Below are 19296 nucleotides of genomic sequence, written 5' to 3'. Positions count from 1 at the left end.
TCAATTTGCAGTGTATAAATTTGTAATTATGTTCCGGCCTCAAGGCCATCCGCTCAAGAGAAAATTGGCCTGTGGCTGAATCTACACTGCTCAAAAAAATAAAGGGAACACTTAAACAACACAATGTAACTCCAAGTCAATCACACTTCTGTGAAATCAAACTGTCCACTTAGGAAGCAACACTGATTGACAATACATTTCACATGCTGTTGTGCAAATGGAATAGACAACAGGTGGAAATTATAGGCAATTAGCAAGACACCCCCAATAAAGGAGTGGTTCTGCAGGTGGTGACCACAGACCACTTCTCAGTTCCTATGCTTCCTGGCTGATGTTTTGGTCACTTTTGAATGCTGGCGGTGCTTTCCCTCTAGTGGTAGCATGAGACGGAGTCTACAACCCACACAAGTGGCTCAGATAGTGCAGCTCATCCAGGATGGCACATCAATGCGAGCTGTGGCAAGAAGGTTTGCTGTGTCTGTCAGCGTAGTGTCCAGAGAATGGAGGCGCTACCAGGAGACAGGCCAGTACATCAGGAGACATGGAGGAGGCCGTAGGAGGGCAACAACATAGCAGCAGGACCGCTACCTCCGCCTTTGTGCAAGGAGGAGCAGGAGAAGCACTACCAGAGCCCTGCAAAATGACCTCCAGCAGGCCACAAATGTGCATGTGTCTGCTCAAACGGTCAGAAACAGACTCCATGAGGGTGGTATGAGGGCCCGACGTCCACAGGTGGGGGTTGTGCTTACAGCCCAACACCGTGCAGGACGTTTGGCATTTGCCAGAGAACACCAAGATTGGCAAATTCGCCACTGGCGCCCTGTGCTCTTTACAGATGAAAGCAGGTTCACACTGAACACGTGACAGAGTCTGGAGATGCCGTGGAGAACGTTCTGCTGCCTGCAACATCCTCCAGCATGACCGGTTTGGCGGTGGGTCAGTCATGGTGTGGGGTGGCATTTCTTTGGGGGGCCGCACAGCCCTCCATGTGCTCGCCAGAGGTAGCCTGACTGCCATTAGGTACCGAGATGAGATCCTCAGACCCCTTGTGAGACCATATGCTGGTGCGGTTGGCCCTGGGTTCCTCCTAATGCAAGACAATGCGTGACCTCATGTGGCTGGAGTGTGTCAGCAGTTCCTGCAAGAGGAAGGCATTGATGCTATGGACTGGCCCGCCCGTTCCCCAGACCTGAATCCAATTGAGCACATCTGGGACATCATGTCTCGCTCCATCCACCAACGCTACATTGCACCACAGATTGTCCAGGAGTTGGCGGATGCTTTAGTCCAGGTCTGGGAGGAGATCCCTCAGGAGACCATCCGCCACCTCATCAGGAGCATGCCCAGGCGTTGTAGGGAGGTCATACAGGCACGTGGAGGCCACACACACTACTGAGCCTCATTTTGACTTGTTTTAAGGACATTACATCAAAGTTGGATCAGCCTGTAGTGTGGTTTTCCACTTTAATTTTGAGTGTGACTCCAAATCCAGACCTCCATGGGTTGATAAATTGGATTTCCATTGATTATTTTTGTGTGATTTTTGTTGTCAGCACATACATCTATGTAAAGATAAAAGTATTTCATAAGATTCTTTCTTTCATTCAGATCTAGGATGTGTTGTTTAAGTGTTCCCTTTATTTTTTTGAGCAGTATATTTGATGATCCCTGCTTTAGAGCACAATTTGTGCATACATTTTTTTACCACCTATTGTTGTCTTTGTGGACACTGGTGTTAATAAGAGCATTTTCTTTCAGGGCGTTCAGCTGTGGTCTTTTACCTGACAGGTGAAAGCTGCGTTGATCCAGATTGTTCCTTCGCTCGGAGTATGGGGTTTTCTAGGGGAAACACAGTCATACGTTAACCCAGAAGTTTGCGTTAGAAATATGGCGTTGGTCCACTCCTTTTGACCAGAGCCCGATGGTCATAAATTGTACACTACATAGGGAAAAGGGTGCTATTTTAGACACAGCCCTATAGTTAATTCCTGGTTATGAAGTGCTCGGGCAGACACTGCAAATTAGTGCCTACTACACAGAAACCGTGTTTCCCGGACACAGATTAAGCCTAGTACTGGGCGACAATGCATACTCAATGGAGAATCTGCATTGAAATAACTTTTTATTCTGGGACTAGGCTTAATTCTCGCAAACTGGCCCTTAGTATCCGTACCTCCAGTGCGGTTGTCAGCGCTGCCGGGTTGACCACCTCCACTCGGGTCGATGAGATCTCTGACCTGGACGAGGACTGGCTCAGCTTCACTCTGGAGACCAGCGACTCCTTGTCGACGGACTCGGGCTGGCCCGGGGAGCCAAAATGGAGGGTGAACTGATTCGTCTCTCCTGGAGAGGGCTGTGATTGGAGTAGAGGGGAGGGCAGCATTGACTTCTGGAGGGCCGTGGAGGTCAAGAGGAGCTGGGAGGGAGTGCAGAGGGGAGACTGGGCCAGGGAGAGAGCGGGCTGGATTGGGCTCAGCTGGGGTGGAAGAGAGAGAGCGAGATGTACAGTATGTGGGAAGCCAATAGGGTTGGTCCCACAAATCATAATATTTTTTAAATAATACTGTTAACTTAAGGATCGTACCCTTTCTTTCAATTTTAGCCTAATATGACATACTCAAATCTAACTGCCTGTAGCTCAAGACCTGAAGCAAGGATATGCATATTATTGATACTATTTTGAAGGAAACAATTTGAAGTTTGAAAATGTGAAATTAATGTAGGAGAATATAACACATTAGATGAAGTTTACATACACCTTAGCCAAATACATTTAAACTCAGTTTTTCACAATTCTTGAAATTTAATACTAGTAAAAAATCCCTGTCTTAGGTCAGTTAGGATCACCACTTTATTTTAAGAATGCGAAATGTCTGAATAATAGTAGAGTGATTTATTTCAGCTTTTATTTCTTTCATCACATTCCCAGTGGGTCAGACGTTTACATACACTCAATTAGTATTTGGTAGCATTGCACTTCACAAAATAGATGGCATCATGAGGAAGGCTACACAAAACGTTTGACTCAAGTTAAACAATTTAGTTTAACTTGAGTCAAACGTTTTGGGTAGCCTTCCACAAGCTCGACATAATAAGTTGGGTGAATTTTGGCCCATTCCTCATGACAGAGCTGGTGTAACTTGGTCAGGTTTGTAGGCCTCCTTGCTCGCACACGCATTTTCAATTTTCTATAGGCTTGAGGTCAGGGCTTTGTGATGGCCACTCCAATACCTTGACTTTGTTGTCCTTAAGCCATTTTACCACAACTTTGGAAGTATGCTTGGGGTCATTGTCCATTTGGAAGACCCATTTGCGACGAAGCTTTAACTTCCTGACTGATGTCTTGAGATGTTGCTTCAATATATCCACATAATTTTCCTTTCCTCATGATGCCATCTATTTTGAAGTGCACCAGTCCCTCCTGCAGCAAAGCACCCCCACAACATGATGCTGCAACCCTCGTGCTTCACGGTTGGGATGGTGTTCTTTGGCTTGCAAGCCTCCCCCTTTTTCCTCCAAACATAACGATGGTCATTATGGCCAAAGAGTTCTATTTTGTTTCATCAGACCAGAGGACATCTTTGTCCCCATGTGCAGTTGCAAACCGTAGTCTGGCTTTTTTATGGCGGTTTTGGAGCAGTGCCTTCTTCCTTGCTGAGTGGCGTTTCAGGTTATGTCGATATAGGACTTGGTTTACTGTGGATATAGATACTTTTGTACCTGTTTACTCCAGCATCTTTACAAGGTCCTTTGCTGTTGTTCTGGGATTGATTTGCACTTTTCGCACCAAAGTACATTCATCTCTAGGGGACAGAACGCGTCTCCTTCCTGAGCAGTATGACGGCTGCGTGGTCCCATGGTGTTTATACGTGTGTGCTATTGTTTGTACAGATGAACGTGGTGCCTTCAGGCGTTTGTAAATTGCTCCCAAAGATGAACCAGACTTGTGGAGGTCTACACATTTTTTTCCGAGATCTTGGCTGATTTCTTTTGATTTTTTTCCCATGATGTCAAGCAAAAAGGCACTGAGTTTGATGGTAGGCCTTGAAATACATCCACAGGTACACCTCCAATTGACTCAAATGATGTCAATTAGCCCATCAGAAGCTTCTAAAGCCATGACATCATTTTTTGGAATTTTCCAAGCTGTTTAAAGGAACACTCAACTTAGTGTATGTAAACTTCTGACCCACTGGAATTGTGATACAGTGAAATAATGTCTGTAAACAATTGTTAGAAAAATGACTTGTCATGCACAAAGTAGATGTCCTAACCGACTTGCCCAAACTATAGTTTGTTAATAAGAAATTTGTGGAGTGGTTGAAAAACGAGTTTTAATAACTAACTTAAGTGTATGTAAACTTCCGACTTCAAATATAAGTACATTATTTACCTTCAGAGGTGAATGTATCGAAACCTGTTGCCGTGACACGTTTTTTGTTGTTGTTGTGTATACTCCTCAAATAAGTGTGGTATTTTTTTCACTGTAATAGCTACTGTAAATTGGACAGTACAGTTAAATTAACACAAATGTAAGCTTTCTGCCCATATAAGACATGTCTATGTCCTGGAAAGTTTGCTGTTATTTACAACTGTCATGCTAATCACATTAGCACACGTTAGCTCAACCGTCCCGGTATGGGAACACCAATCCCGAAGAGGTTTTTAAAAAAGGTAGTGAAAGATTATCACACCTACTTACAGCAAAATTGTAAAAAATAATTCTTAAGGTCTCATGAGAAAATTATGAATGGTGTTCAATCAATTCATCCCAAATGATGAGGAATAGCCAATCGCTACATTAAAATCACATCTGTTACAACAGTAGTAGACATTCTCATTAAATGTGACTGCTGCATAGGGTGAATAGTAAAATATCTCCGGCAGCGAGAAAGAATCACAGCAATAGCCTACAGTTCAATCTAGTTTTCAAAACATTTCAATACTATTGGGCAACATGCAGGAGTAGGCTACGTTCTATTCGTACCAATACCAGCTACACACACAGCACACAATAGGATGGGGGGAATTTACATGTGAGTTGTTTCCGCGGGCTACGGTCACACTTCCTCAATTCAATAACTATCAAGTAAAAAATACACCTATAAATTCCACCTCAAGTTTTTTTCCTTCACTATTTGACTGAAGAATTCAACTTCTGTCGATTGTGGGAAGAAAATCTAGCCATTTCTCCAACTTTCTTTTTGTAGACAAACAGAAATCCCAATGAACAGAATATATATATATATATATATATATATATATATATCACACACACAGTGGGGAGAACAAGTATTTGATACACTGCCAATTTTTGCAGGTTTTCCTACTTACAAAGCATGTAGAGGTCTGTAATTTTTATCATAGGTACACTTCAACTGTGAGAGACGGAATCTAAAACAAAAATCCAGAAAATCACATTGTATGATTAAGTAATTAATTTACATTTTATTGTATGACATAAGTATTTGATACATCAGAAAAGCAGAACTTAATATTTGGTACAGAAACCTTTGTTTGCAATTACAGAGATCATACGTTTCCTGTAGTTCTTGACCATGTTTGCACACACTGCAGCAGGGATTTTGGCCCACTCCTCCATACAGACCTTCTCCAGATCCTTCAGGTTTCGGGGCCGTCGCTGGGCAATACGGACTTTCAGCTCCCTCCAAAGATTTTCTATTGGGTTCAGGTCTGGAGACTGGCTAGGCCACTCCAGGACCTTGAGATGCTTGTTACGGAGCCACTCCTTAGTTGCCCTGGCTGTGTGTTTCAGGTCGTTGTCATGCTGGAAGACCCAGCCACGACCCATCTTCAATGCTCTTACTGAGGGAAGGAGGCTGTTGGCCAAGATCTCACGATACATGGCTCCATCCTCCCCTCAATATGGTGCAGTCGCTCTGTCCCCTTTGCAGAAAAGAATCCCAAAGAATGATGTTTCCACCTCCATGCTTCACGGTTGGGATGGTGTTCTTGGTTGTACTCATCCTTCTTCCTCCAAACACGGCGAGTGGAGTTTAGACCAAAAAGTTATATTTTTGTCTCATCAGACCACATGACCTTCTCCCATTCCTCCTCTGGATCATCCAGATGGTCATTGGCAAACTTCAGACGGGCCTGGACATGCGCTGGCTTGAGCAGGGGGACCTTGCGTGTGCTGCAGGATTTTAATCCATGACGGCGTAGTGTGTTAGTAATGGTTTTCTTTGAGACTGTGGTCCCAGCTCTCTTCGGGTCATTGACCAGGTCCTGCCGTGTAGTTCTGGGCTGATCCCTCACCTTCCTCATGATCATTGATGCCCCACGAGGTGAGACCTTGCATGGAGCCCCAGACCGAGGGTGATTGACCGTCATCTTGAACTTGTTCCATTTTCTAATAATTGCGCCAACAGTTGTTGCCTTCTCATCAAGCTGCTTGCCTATTGTCCTGTAGCCCATCTCAGCCTTGTGCAGGTCTAAAATGTTATCCCTGATGTCCTTATACAGCTCTCTGGTCTTGGCCATTGTGGAGAGGTTGGAGTCTGTTTGATTGAGTGTGTGGACAGGTGTCTTTTATACAGGTAACGAGTTCAAACAGGTGCAGTTAATACAGGTAATGAGTGGAGAACAGGAGGGCTTCTTAAAGAAAAACTAACAGGTCTGTGAGAGCCGGAATTCTTACTGGTTGGTAGGTGATCAAATACTTATGTCATGCAATAAAATGTAAATTAATTACTTAAAAATCATACAATGTGACATTCTGGATTTTTGTTTTAGATTCCGTCTCTCACAGTTGAAGTGTACCTATGATAAAAATTGCAGACCTCTACATGCTTTGTAAGTAGGAAAACCTGCAAAATCGGCAGTGTATCAAATACTTGTTCTCCCCACTGTGTATATATATATATATATATATAGAAGTTAGTTAGTGGTATGCCAGGAGGTCTGCCCCGGGGTTTGGTGCCAGAGGGGAGGTACGTGCACCAATGTTGCCTACCACTGCTGGGAGTACAGGGGCTGGGCACCCTGACACTGATGGCCCCAAGTAGAGGGAATAAGGGGAGAGTGCCAACCAGACGTGCAGGCCACATAAAGGGAGCACCGTGGCACACCACGAAGAAAACCGAGAGCGAGGCAAGGAGTGAGCCTACGGAGGGGAACGAAGCTCCCGGAGGTAAGGAGACGAATCTGAGGACTGAGCCAAACCTAAGTTATTTTGTTGTTGCCTAGTAAAGTTGTGTTGTCTGACTAGAACCTCCCTGTCTCTGTGTTCATCTCTGCACGCTCAACCCAACACCCCACGGTTTACCAGATACGGTGGAGAATGCGGGCAACTCAGTAGCTTTGGGCGCCGTAGGGTTGTGGTAGCGAAACTCATGACTCCAATATTAGCAGGCAGTGTTTAGACTGTCCACTTTGAAGAGCTGAGACAGAATGGCTATATAAGGAATGGAACATATAAGACCAGGGCCCCGCTACCATTATAACCTATACAGCTGTCAGATGTGGGCGTTAACAAGTAAGAACTGAGATGGAAAGATAATGGTGGAGAAAGGTCAAGGGAAGTTATTTTCATATAGAGGGAGGGGACTCTATACGTTATGCAAAGGCAATACTATAAAGGCAGGACTCTGTAATATGAGAATTTTGTCTTTTCCTTGGAAGGGCTCGGCTGTGTTACATTTGTAATAAAGTCTAAATTGAATTCACAAGTTCCGGTATCTGTCCAAATATTTGACTCAAGATATTCCACAACAGGGTCAATCGTACAGAAATTACCATGGAGGAACTGGTGGCCCTGTTTATCCTCAGCCAGCAGAAGCAACAGGCGCTGGAGGAGCAGCGCCAACAAAACCTCAGACTGGTAGCGGAGGTAGCCCAGTTGAAGGGTGGGATGGCTCAGGAGTCTAGAGGAAGATGACGTGAAGATGTATTTGTGCACCTTCAAGAGGACGGAGCAGAGGGAAGGATGGCCCAAGCCCAAGTGGGCCAGCCTTTTGGCACCCTATCTCTCCGGGAAGGCCCAGAAGGTCAACTTTGACTTGAACGCCGACCAGACAGCAAATTATGAGGGACTCAAACGTGAGATTCTGAGCCGTTATGGATTCAGCCACCCACGCCGTGCACAACTGGTCCAACACTGGGACTTTGACTCCACTATCTCCCCCCACGCCCATATGAGCAACCTGGTGCACCTTGCCAAGGGCTGGCTAGTGACCAAAGTACCATCCAGCCCAATAATCGATAAGGTCACCCTGGATAGGTACCTTCGGGCCCTCCCCTACAAGATAAGGAAGGCGGCGAGCATGCAGAACCCCCAGAGCCTGGAGAAATTGCTGACAGCGGTGGAAACCCACCAGAACACCCAGGACCTGCTGAAAGGGGCCCGAAAGGAGAGAGTGGACACGGGGAGGGGGAAGAAAAGCACAGAGAGGCAAGGGGCTGAAGGGGGCCCGGACAGAACCGGCCGTGACGCGGGAGGGTGACCCAAACCGACGACAACGACATGCACTGCTGGAGCTAGATCTGAGGTGCTGCTATGAGCCAGGACACCTCGCGTGGAGCTGCCCCGGCCGGGAGGAGTCCATGCCCTCCGCATCCCCCCCAGCTCCGGGGTAACTGGATGGCGAGTTATGTCACCTCCTGTTCGGCGTAGACTGAGACAGCCCCTCCGATGGTTCCAGTACGAATCGATGGCGTCGACACCAGCGCTCTGATGGACTCCGGCAGCATGGTGACCCTGGCCCAACCACAGTGGCTCACGAGAGGGAAAAGACGAACGAGGAGATGAGTGTCATTTGTACACGAAGAGGTACCCAACCGTGTCGGTGCGGATAACTGCCCCAAGTGGGGAGTGCCAGATGCGAGTGGGGGCTGTTCCTAACCTGCCCGGTCCCATTCTCCTCGGTAGAGATTGCCCTCTCTTCCAGGCACTGTGGAGGAGGGACCCTGGGGAGGCACGTGAGCGAGGTAGGAAGGAGAGGAAAAAGGACGGTCGTCTGCGCAACCCACTCCCCGCCACGAGAGGTGTCCAATGGGGTTGAGTCGTACCAGGAGGGAGACAACCCCGCGGCGGGAAGCGAGCCATCATCCAAGGAAGACCTCAGGTTCCCCTTTATGGAGGTGGAGGCACCAGACGGACCACCCGACACGGGAATCCTCACTTGCCAGTTCGGGACGGCCAAGTTAAAAGACCCCAACCTACAGAATGCAAGGGGCCAGGTAGTCACGGTGGACATCGCGCTATCACCCGAGGTAAATGGGTGGCGCTACCCCACTTCACCATCAAGCATAATTTATTTTATCAGGTCGTAAAGTACAATGGGGAGACGAAAGACTTGTTACTCATACCCACCCAGTATGTTAGAACTGTCTTGCAGCTCACCCACACCCACCTGCTCAAGGCACACTTGGAGGGCGCGCTGTGGAGGACTACTGCAGTACCTGCCCGGAGTGCCAGATCACAGGGCACATTATAGAAACCGTTTGGTTCCTTTGCCCATTATAGGGGTGCCATTTTGAGCAGGTGGCGATGGATCTGCTGGGTCCGTTGGTGAAAACCGCGAGGGGACACCAATACATCCTGGTAATCGTGAATTAAACCACCTGGTATCCGGAGGTGATCCTGCTACGCATGGTGGCAGCGAAAGGTATCACACGGGAGCTCTTCCATTTATTCAGCCAGGTGGGTATTAAGCGGGAAATCCTGACAGACCAGGGCACTGCGTTCATGTCTCATGAAAGATGTCTGCAATCTTTTACGAATCAAACAGGTGAGGACCAGTGTGTACCATCCACAAACAGACAGGCTAGTTGAACGCTTCAATAAGACCCTAAAGCAGATGCTGAAGGTCACGAGAGAAATGGGAGGAACTGGGACCAGCTGCTGCTCCACCTGATGTTCGCAAGGTACCCCAAGTGTCCACTGGGTTCTCCCCCTTTGAGCTCCTGTATGGCCGTTGGCCATGCAGACTGCTGGGCCTAGCCAAGGAGGTCTGCGAGGACCAACCGACCGACTTTACTTGTTGCCAAGTAAAGTCATGTTTTCTGACTAGAACCTCCGTGTCTCTGTGTTCATCTCTGCACGCTCACTCAACACTGCACGGTTTATCACAATATATATACAGTCGTAACCAAAAGTTTTGAGAATGACACAAATATTATTTTCCAAAGTTTTCAGTGTCTTTAGATATTTTTGTCAGATGTTACTATGGAATACTTAAGAATAATTACAAGCATTTCATAAGTGTCAAAGGCTTTTATTGACAATGACATGAAGTTGATGCAAAGAGCCAATGTTTGCAGTGTTGACCCTTCTTTTTCAAGACATCTGCAATCCGCCCTGACATGCTGTCAATAAATTTCTGGGCCACATCCTGACTGATGGCAGCCAATTCTTGCATAATCAATGCTTGGAGTATGTCAGAATTTGTGGGTTTTAGTTTGTCCACCCGCCTCTTGAGGATTGACCACACGTTCTCAATGGGATTAAGGTCTGGGGAGTTTCATGGCCATGGACCCAAAATATTGATGTTTTGTTCCCCAAGCCACTTAGTTATCACTTTTGCCTTATGGCAAGGTGCTACATCATGCTGGAAAAAGGCATTGTTCATCACCAAACTGTTCCATGGATGGTTGGGAGAAGTTGCTCTCGGAGGATGTGTTGGTACCATTCTTTATTCATGGCGAGACCACTCCCTTGGCTGAGAAGCAACCCCACACATTAATGGTCTCAGGATGCTTTACTGTTGGCACGACACAGGACTGATGGTAGCACTCACCTTGTCTTCTCCGGACAAGCTTTTCTCCGGATGCCCCAAACAATCGGAAAGGGGATTCATCAGAGAAAATTACTTTACCCCAGTCCTCAGCAGTCCAATCCCTGTACCTTTTGCAGAATATCAGTCTGTCCCTGATGTTTTTCCTGGAGAGAAGTGGCTTCTTTGCTGTCCTTCTTAACATCAGGCCATCCTCCAAAAGTCTTCGCCTCACTGTGCGTGCAGATGCACTCACACCTGCCTGCTGCCATTCCTGAGCAAGGTCTGTACTGGTGGTGCCCCGATCCCGCAGCTGAATCAACTTTAGGAGACGGTCCTGGTGCTTGCTGGACTTTCTTGGGCGCCCTGAAGCCTTCTTCACAACAATTGAACCGCTCTCCTTGAAGGTCTTGATGATCCGACAAATGGTTGATTTAGGTGCAATCTTACTGGCAGCAATATCCTTGCCTGTGAAGCCCTTTTTGTGAAAGCAATGATGACGGCACGTGTTTCCTTCCAGGAAACCATGATTGACATAGGAAGAACAATGATTCCAAGCACCACCCTCCTTTTGAAGCTTCCAGTCTGTTATTCGAACTCAATCAGCATGACAGAGTGATCTCCAGCCTTGTCCTCATCAACACTCACACCTGTGTTAACGAGAGAATCACTGACATGATGTCAGCTGGTCCTTTTGTGGCAGGGCTGAAATGCAGTGGAAATGTTTTTTGGGGGATTCAGTTCATTTGCATGGCAAAGAGGGACTTTGCAATTAATTGCAATTCAACTGATCACTCTTCATAACATTCTGGAGTACATGCAAATTGCCATCATTCAAACTGAAGCAGCAGACTTTGAAAGTTTATATTTGTGTCATTCTCAAAACTTTTGGCCACGACTGTACATTACCAGCCAGAAGTTTGGACACACCTCATTCAAGAGTTTTTCTTTATTTAAAAAATGTAATACATTGTAGAATAATAGTGAATTAAACAAAACAATGAAATAACACATATGGAATCATGTCGTAACCAAAAAAGTGTTTGAAGAATCTCAAATATATTTTGATTTGTTAAAGTAGGCACCCTTTGCCTTGACAGCTTTGCACACTCTTGGCATTCTCTCAACCAGCTTCATGAGGTAGCCACCTGGAACGCATTTCAATTAACAAACCCTGGAATGAGTAGGTGTGTCCAAACTTCTGACTGGTACTGTATATATTATTTTTTGAAATATGTCAGAAGGTCCATTGGTGCAGTATCAGCCCTGTATCTTACCTCTAAGGCACTGGGTCTCTGGGCGCAGAGGCCAGGAGTCTTGCCAGTGGGAGTAAGGGATGGGAGAGAGGGGAGGGATGGGAGAGAGGGATCCTTAGCTTTGCGGTCACTCTTCCTCCCAGGGGCGCTGTAGAAGGAGGAGGGCTGGAAGCCCGCGCTGCTGCGAGGGTGTTCGGGGGGCAGCTCCAAGGCAAGGGGTGAAGAGGGGCCGCTGGCAGGGGAGGCGGACAGGGAGCCCAGCGGGGTGAGGGGCGACCGGGGTAAGGCTATCAGCGACCTCTCGGATGCAGCTATGTGGGGGTCAAAACACAACCACAGATGCTCAGACAGCTGGCCAAGGTATTAGAGGTCAATAGTACAGAAATACTTTTCCTCATATCCACTTACAGTAAATATGTGTTATATCTACTACACCCCTCAAATTCACATCTAGACATTGAAGCCAGTTCCACTTTTTATTATTATTCCCCTCTAATCAGGAACTGATTTAGACCTGGGATACCAGCTCGGTGCAATTAATTATCAGGTAGAACAGAAAATCAGCATTTCTTCGGACTTCGTAGGGTAAGATTTGAATAACCCTGTACTACACTGAAGTTAGGGTTTGATTCAATCCGAGGGGCTGAAGACCTGCGCTACTGTCGGATAGAAATTTAAAGGTCAATGTTCCCACGTTGGCGGAGACTGCATTCACAGTAAACGCTGCATATGTCGGCACAATCACAAATTACCTTCAATTGCACTACAAAGCTGATCTTCAGCGCAACAGACTGAATTAAGCCCTTAGGTTTCTTAGAGTGATTGCACCAGGGATAACTAAGGGGCGAATCCTAACTAAGTCCAATTTTCACTTAGTCATTCATTGATGTCAATGAATAGGAGAATAAGTAAACATTTCCCAGCGATTGCGTAGCGCCAACAAAAAAACAATATGATCATTTATTCAAAGATTGTAGACAGAACCAGAATTTGAATCATTATATGGATAGAATACACAGGTGAAAACCAGGTTCAACCGGTCCTTGGTTGGTGTAGGTGGGCTGGGTTTGTCTTACCTCTCATCCTCTCGAAGGCAGGAGGGGAAGGGTTGAAAGAGGCCAGCCGGGCAGCCCAAGAAGACTCTTTCGGTACAGTCGTCTGTTCCTTGGCTGGGGCAGTTGCCTTTTTCTTCTCCACCTCGACAGCCTCTTGGCAAACCTTCTCGCTCTTTTCCACTGGTCCGATGGAGCGCTTCTGTTGGAAGAAAATAATCCCATAACATACTTTTATTACAATTGTTACTTTTATTCCAAGTTGGTCATGTAAAAAAAACAACAACTATCTATTATTCCACTGCAACTAAATGTATTGTGATCTGATTAATTTTAGTCTGCCAGCTAAACAACTAAAATATAACAATGTAACTGATTTCAACTTTACTCATAACCAAACAATTATTATGTCGAGGAGAAGCAAAAAGTGAACTCAGAGATACATTGCCTATATTATTTAATGAGTACTTTATTTCATTATTCTATTTAAATCACTGATAGAGCCTAATCATGAGGAAAGGGCATATTTGTGAGGGAAGAAAGCAGGACCTTAGGAGCGGGCGGCTCTTCAGTCTCTGATTGGCTGGCGCTGTCGGGCTCCCTGTAGCTCTTGGCGTTGGTGGCGACGGCTCTCTGGGGTCTCCTGGCTGCTTGACTGGTCCCTGCTGCCACCAGTGCCGCTCCACTGTTCTCTTTCTGCTCTAAACTTCTCTCCTTCACCCTCTGTCTCTTCTGAAAGGCGAGCATGACACACTGTGGCCGACAGAGGCAATGCTGACTGATGCAACCATACAAGTACAATTCCACCCATCACTCACCCATTGATTTGGATGGGGAAGCCCATGTTAGGAATCATATTTCTAGGTTGCAACAGAGCAGTAGTAAGGATGAAAAGTTGATTAACTCACTTTGGATTCTAAGGTTTCAAGATACAAGGCTGGTTCCGATTCCCCATCCCTTCTACCCGAAGTGTGCACTAGCTCATTGAGATTCCCCATCACTGATTTAAAACCATTGGATTATCAGTCTCACCTTCTTTGGCTTGGCTTTCTCCTTCACAGGCTTGGGTGAGCTAGGTGGTAAGTCTGGGGACTCATCTAAAACAGAAAAGGGAGAGGGATAAGCGGCAGGTCGCCTAGTGGTTAGAGCGTTGGGCCAGTAACCGAAAGGTTGCTGGATTGAATTCCCGAGCTAACAAGGTAAAAATATGTAGTTCTGACCCTGAACAAGGCAGTTAACTCACTCTTCGACGGTAGGACGTCATTGTAAATAAGAATTTGTTCTTAACCTGTCTGGGCTAGGGCGCAGTATTTTCACGGCCGGATGAAAAACATACCCAATTTAAACAAGTTACTACTCTGGCCCAGAAACTAGAATATGCATATTATTAGTAGATTTGGATAGAACACTCTGAAGTTTCTAAAACTGTTTGAATGGTGTCTGTGTATAACAGAACTCATATGGCAGGCAAAAACCTGAGATAAATCCAAGCAGGAAGTGAAAAGTCTGAGAATTGTAGTTCTTTTGATTCTCTATCGAAGCTAGTGTCTGTGGGGTGACGTTGCACTTCCTAAGGCTTCCATTGGTTGTCTAAAGCCTTCAGAAAGTGGTTTGAGCATTTTCCTGTCACTGGGCAGATAATAGGAGCTCGGTTACTGAGTGGTCTGCCTGGCAACAAAGGGATTGGATATGCGCGAGCACGCCATTCCTTCTTTTTCTTCTTGAATGAATATGCTATTGTCCGGTTGGAATATTATCGCAATTTTACGTTAAAAATACCATAAAGATTGATTTTAAACAGCGTTTGACATGCTTCTAAGTACGGTAATGGAACATTTTGACTTTTCGTCTCTCGTTCCGCGCTCGCGCATTATGCCTTTGGATAAGTGATCTGTACGCACAAACAAAACGGAGGTATTTGTACATAAATATGGATTATTTTGAACAAAAACAAAATTTATTGTGGAAGAAGCAGTCCTGGGAGTGCATTCTGACGAAGATCAGCAAAGGTAAGAGAATATTTCTAATACTAATTCTGAGTTTAGGTTGCCCCGGGTGTCTGAATAGCTCACCGTGATGGCTGAGCTATGTACTCAGAATATTGAAAAATGTGCTTTCTCCGTAAAGCTATTTTAAAATCTGACACAGCGGTTGCATCCAGGGGTAGTCTATCTATAATTCTTAAAATAATTGTTACATATTTTGTCAACGTTTATGAGTATTTTTGTAAATTGATGTGCACATTCACCGGACGTTTTGGTGGGAATACATTTTCTGAACATCACGCGCCAATGTAAAATTCTGTTTTTGGATATAAATATGAACTTTATCGAACAAAACATACATGTATTGTGTAACATAATGTCCTAGGAGTGTCATCTGATGAAGATTGTCAAAGGTTAGTGCTTCATTTAGCTGTGTTTTGGGTTTTATTGACACATGTCCTTGCTTGGAAAATGGCTGTGTGATTATTTTTGTCTATGTACTCTCCTAACATAATCTAATGTTTTGCTTTCGCTGTAAAGCCTTTGTGAAATCCGACAATGTGGTTAGATTAACGAGAAGTTTATCTTTAAAATGGTGTAAAATAGTTGTATGTTTGAGAAAGTTGAATTATGACATTTTGTTGTTTTTGAATTTGCCACCCTGATATTTCACTGCTGTGTCCCGCAGGTGGAACGCAGGCGTCCCACCTAGCCCATAGAAGTTAACTGACTTGCCTAGTTAAATAAAGGTTCAATTAAAAAAAATCTTAAAAAGGTGTAGGCTATGTTTGACTAGTGAGTTCATTCAACACAGACTGATTAACCTGTTTGGGCTAGGGGGCAGTATTGAGAATTTTTGAAAAAATATGTGCCCATTTTTAAATGCCTCCTACACCTACCCAGTAACTACAATATGCATATACTTATTATATATGGATAGAAAACACCCTAAAGTTTCAAAAACTGTTTGAATGGTGTCTGTGAGTATAACAGAACTCATTTGGCAGGCAAAACCCTGAGACAGATTCTGACAGGAAGTGGATACCTGATGTGTTGAATTGACTTTGAGCCTATGCCATTGAAAAACAAAGGGGGTGAATTATATTCTGGCACTTCCTATTGCTTCCACAAGATGTCCCCAGCCTTTACAAAGTGTTTTGAGTGTTCTACAGTGAGATCTGACCGAATAAGAGCCATGGAACGTGATGGTCCATCATTCACCCTGGCGCGCGATTTGATGGTGGGTACTCTCATTCCGAAACGTTTTAAAAGAAAACCCAATGGTCCGCCTTGAATTTTATTCATGTTCTGGTTAAAAAAGGCCCTAATGATTTATGCGATACAACGTTTGACATGTTTGAACGAACGGAAATATATTTTTTCCGTTCTTGAAGTGAAGTGAAGTCCGGCTGGCTTAGATCATGCGCTACAACACGGAGGTTTTTCGACATAAATGATGAGCTTTTTTGAACAAAAATACATTCGTTATGGACCTGGGACTCTTTGGAAGTGACATCTGATGAAGAGAATCAAAGGTAATGGATTATTTATATAGTATTTTCGATTTTCGATTCCTCCAACATGGCGGTTAGTCTGTATCGCGATGCGTATTTTTCTGGCGCAGTGCTCAGATTATTGCAAAGTGTGATTTCCCAGTAAGGTTAATTTAAAATCTGACAAGTCCATTGCGTTCAAGAGATGTAAATCTATAATTCTTTGAATGACAATATAATATTTTAGCAATGTTTTCTAATATTAATTAATTATTTTGTCGTCATGACTTGACTGCCGGTATTGGAGGGAAACGATTTCCTGAACATCAACGCCATAGTAAAACACTGTTTTTAGATATAAATATGAACTTGATAGAACTAAAAATGCATGCATTGTCTAACAAAATGTCCTAGGAGTGTCATCTGATGGAGATTGTAAAAGGTTAGTGCATAATTTTAGCTGATTGTATGGTTTTGGTAAAGCCTGTCTTTGAATCGACAATGCATTGCACACCGCTATTGTCAATGTACTCTCCTAACATAACCTAACTTTATGCTTTCCCCGTAAAACCTTTTTGAAATCGGTAAACGTGGTTAGATTAAGAAGATGTTTATCTTTCAAAGGCTGTAAGTTAGTTGTATGTTTGAGAAATTTGAATTTGTACATTTATTTGGTTTCAAATTTGCCGCTCTTGAAATGCACCTGCTGTTGATAGGGTGCGCCACAGGTGGCACGCTAACGTCCCAGGTAGCCTCAAGAAGTTAAAACTATAGGACCAAACCATACAGTGCTGGATTTTTTCTTTTCACATTGTCCTTAAATGTCCAGCACGGTTCCAGAAACTATGGTGGATGCTTAACCAGGCCAGCCCAATGCAGTTTGGCTTGGCTCGGTTAGGTTTGGCTCAGTAGTGTGGAAAGGTTAAGTGACGTGTAGCGTGAGCGTACATGTGGTGTTGGGGGCAGGGGGGTGGAGCCGGGGCTGACGGCTGTAGTCGATCACTTTGGGCTTGGGCTTCCTGCTGGACTCTTTGAGCCAGCTGATCTCCATGATGGCGTCTGTGTCTGTGTCGCTGAACAGGTGCTTCTTCACTTGGCGCCGCGGAGCCGCTACCTGGGACTGCAGCGACAATTCAGTGAGGTGTACACACACGGGTACACATACGCATGTTTACAAATGTATACATACGCACACATACACACAGACAGGTATGTACAGTACACACACGACAAAAGTACAGACTCCTTCCCACACCGAGATAAGAGAACCACACACACACAAAAGGAGGCAGTCTCCATCTCTCCATTCAAAAGTTCTCCCATCACATTGTCAATTACAGTGTTTGCCTCCATACCTTGACTGCTTGGCCCTTCTTGGCAGTGCTGGGGAATGCCCAGGAGTTGTGAATAGCACTGGGAAGAAAAACAGCACTGCATCACATTGACTTGAGAGATTATTTACCGCAACACTAGAAGACACTACTACAACACAGATGAGACCCAGGGTCTTTCTCAATTAATCTTTCCTTGATTCCTCACATCCTATCTCCTTGCCTCCATCTCAACCATATTGTAAGAGAATCTCCCAAAGGTCCCTCCCCATGTCTTCTCCAATGAGTTTTGAGAAGGAGGCGAGAAGAAAGGATACAAGGAATCAAGGAAAGACGAATTGAGAGAGCCCCAGTCAGATGTAACCAAATGAGTACAGCCTTCAAACGGCTCCTACCTGCTATCAATGGCAGAGGTGTCCGAGGACATTTTCCCCTCCTCCTAAAGAGAGCAGAGCGTTAGAAATCATCATCCACCGGTGCATGAGAATACTATATGGAATAATTTCAAATACCTAAGCTGTGCTTGATTGAGCTTGCCTGTTGCGATGGAACCAATTGAAAAGTGTCAAATGCTATTTTAAATCTTTCAAATACTTCAAGCATTTGCTGTAGCCTGCTTGGAGTGCTAGGTGGGCGGGTTTGCACATTTTTATTGGTTCCATTGCAACAGGCAAGCTCAATCAAGCACAGCTTAGGTATTTGAACCCAAGTCTGCTAACAAATAGTAGGCTTAATTCATTAATTTCATTTACGTAGATCAAATGTATATTTATTTACCCCAGTGGTCATAGATGTATCCACTTTGAACGCAAAGATGTCATCTCTACACAAAGAAACAATGGATGAAATCAACAATACCATGCACAAACAGGAAATAAGAATCAACATTTTAGGCATGGGATCAGGACAAAATAATAGAACAATTATTATTTTGTCTAAACAATAGGTCAGTTTCTATCATATTTGAACAGAGGATGTCCTGATTAAAATTCCTGATTAATCAAATCCCCTGAAATGTAGATTTAGCTAAATTAATTTTTCAAACAAGTTGTCATGGGTTATTATCAGATATAAGATACACTGGTTGTGTTGCAGCATGGGGAGAATTTGAATGAAACTGGACAAAAAGCAATACCCTTGTTGTTCTGCAGAGGGTTTCTTGGAGTTAGTGTAGGACTTCATATATCCTGGGACCTTTGCCGTTCCCACCTATGAGGGAGAGAATTCAGTCACTAGCTTGTGAACGCATGAGGGGAAAACATGTCTTATGCAACCCTAACAAATCCTCCAAATTGTATTTGTCACTTGCACCGAATACAACAGGTGTAGACCGTACCGTGAAATGCTTACTTACAAGCCCTTAACCAACAATGCAGTTAAAAAAAAATTGAGTTAAGAAAATATTTACTAAATAAACTAAAGTCAATGTACAGGGGTACAGAT

At 44.6% G+C, this 19296-nt stretch overlaps 1 protein-coding gene across 3 annotated transcripts in view; it reads right to left on the bottom strand.

The window, feature by feature from the left end:
• The window catches only part of sycp2 (synaptonemal complex protein 2), an 80917-nt gene that overhangs the window by 18459 nt on the left and 43162 nt on the right, over positions 1–19296 (bottom strand). For all 3 annotated transcript variants that reach the window (XR_003870261.1, XM_029719646.1, XM_029719647.1), the window contains exons 27-37: positions 18989–19062; positions 18631–18676; positions 18249–18292; positions 17878–17935; positions 17471–17642; positions 14077–14141; positions 13594–13776; positions 13069–13246; positions 12014–12303; positions 2174–2476; positions 1782–1839 (exon numbers count right to left, since the gene is read on the bottom strand). Coding sequence is in view for 2 of the 3 variants with exons in the window: in XM_029719646.1 (XP_029575506.1) it covers positions 1782–1839; positions 2174–2476; positions 12014–12303; positions 13069–13246; positions 13594–13776; positions 14077–14141; positions 17471–17642; positions 17878–17935; positions 18249–18292; positions 18631–18676; positions 18989–19062 (1471 nt within the window). In the remaining variant the exon portion in view is untranslated. The remainder of the gene's footprint in view (positions 1–1781; positions 1840–2173; positions 2477–12013; positions 12304–13068; positions 13247–13593; positions 13777–14076; positions 14142–17470; positions 17643–17877; positions 17936–18248; positions 18293–18630; positions 18677–18988; positions 19063–19296) is intronic.

This window comes from Salmo trutta, chromosome 28, assembly GCF_901001165.1.
Source record: "Salmo trutta chromosome 28, fSalTru1.1, whole genome shotgun sequence".
In the NCBI taxonomy this organism is placed as follows: Eukaryota; Metazoa; Chordata; class Actinopteri; order Salmoniformes; family Salmonidae; genus Salmo; species Salmo trutta.
Note: the sequence above shows the minus strand (reverse complement) of the source record. Positions and strands in the feature narration are given on the sequence as shown.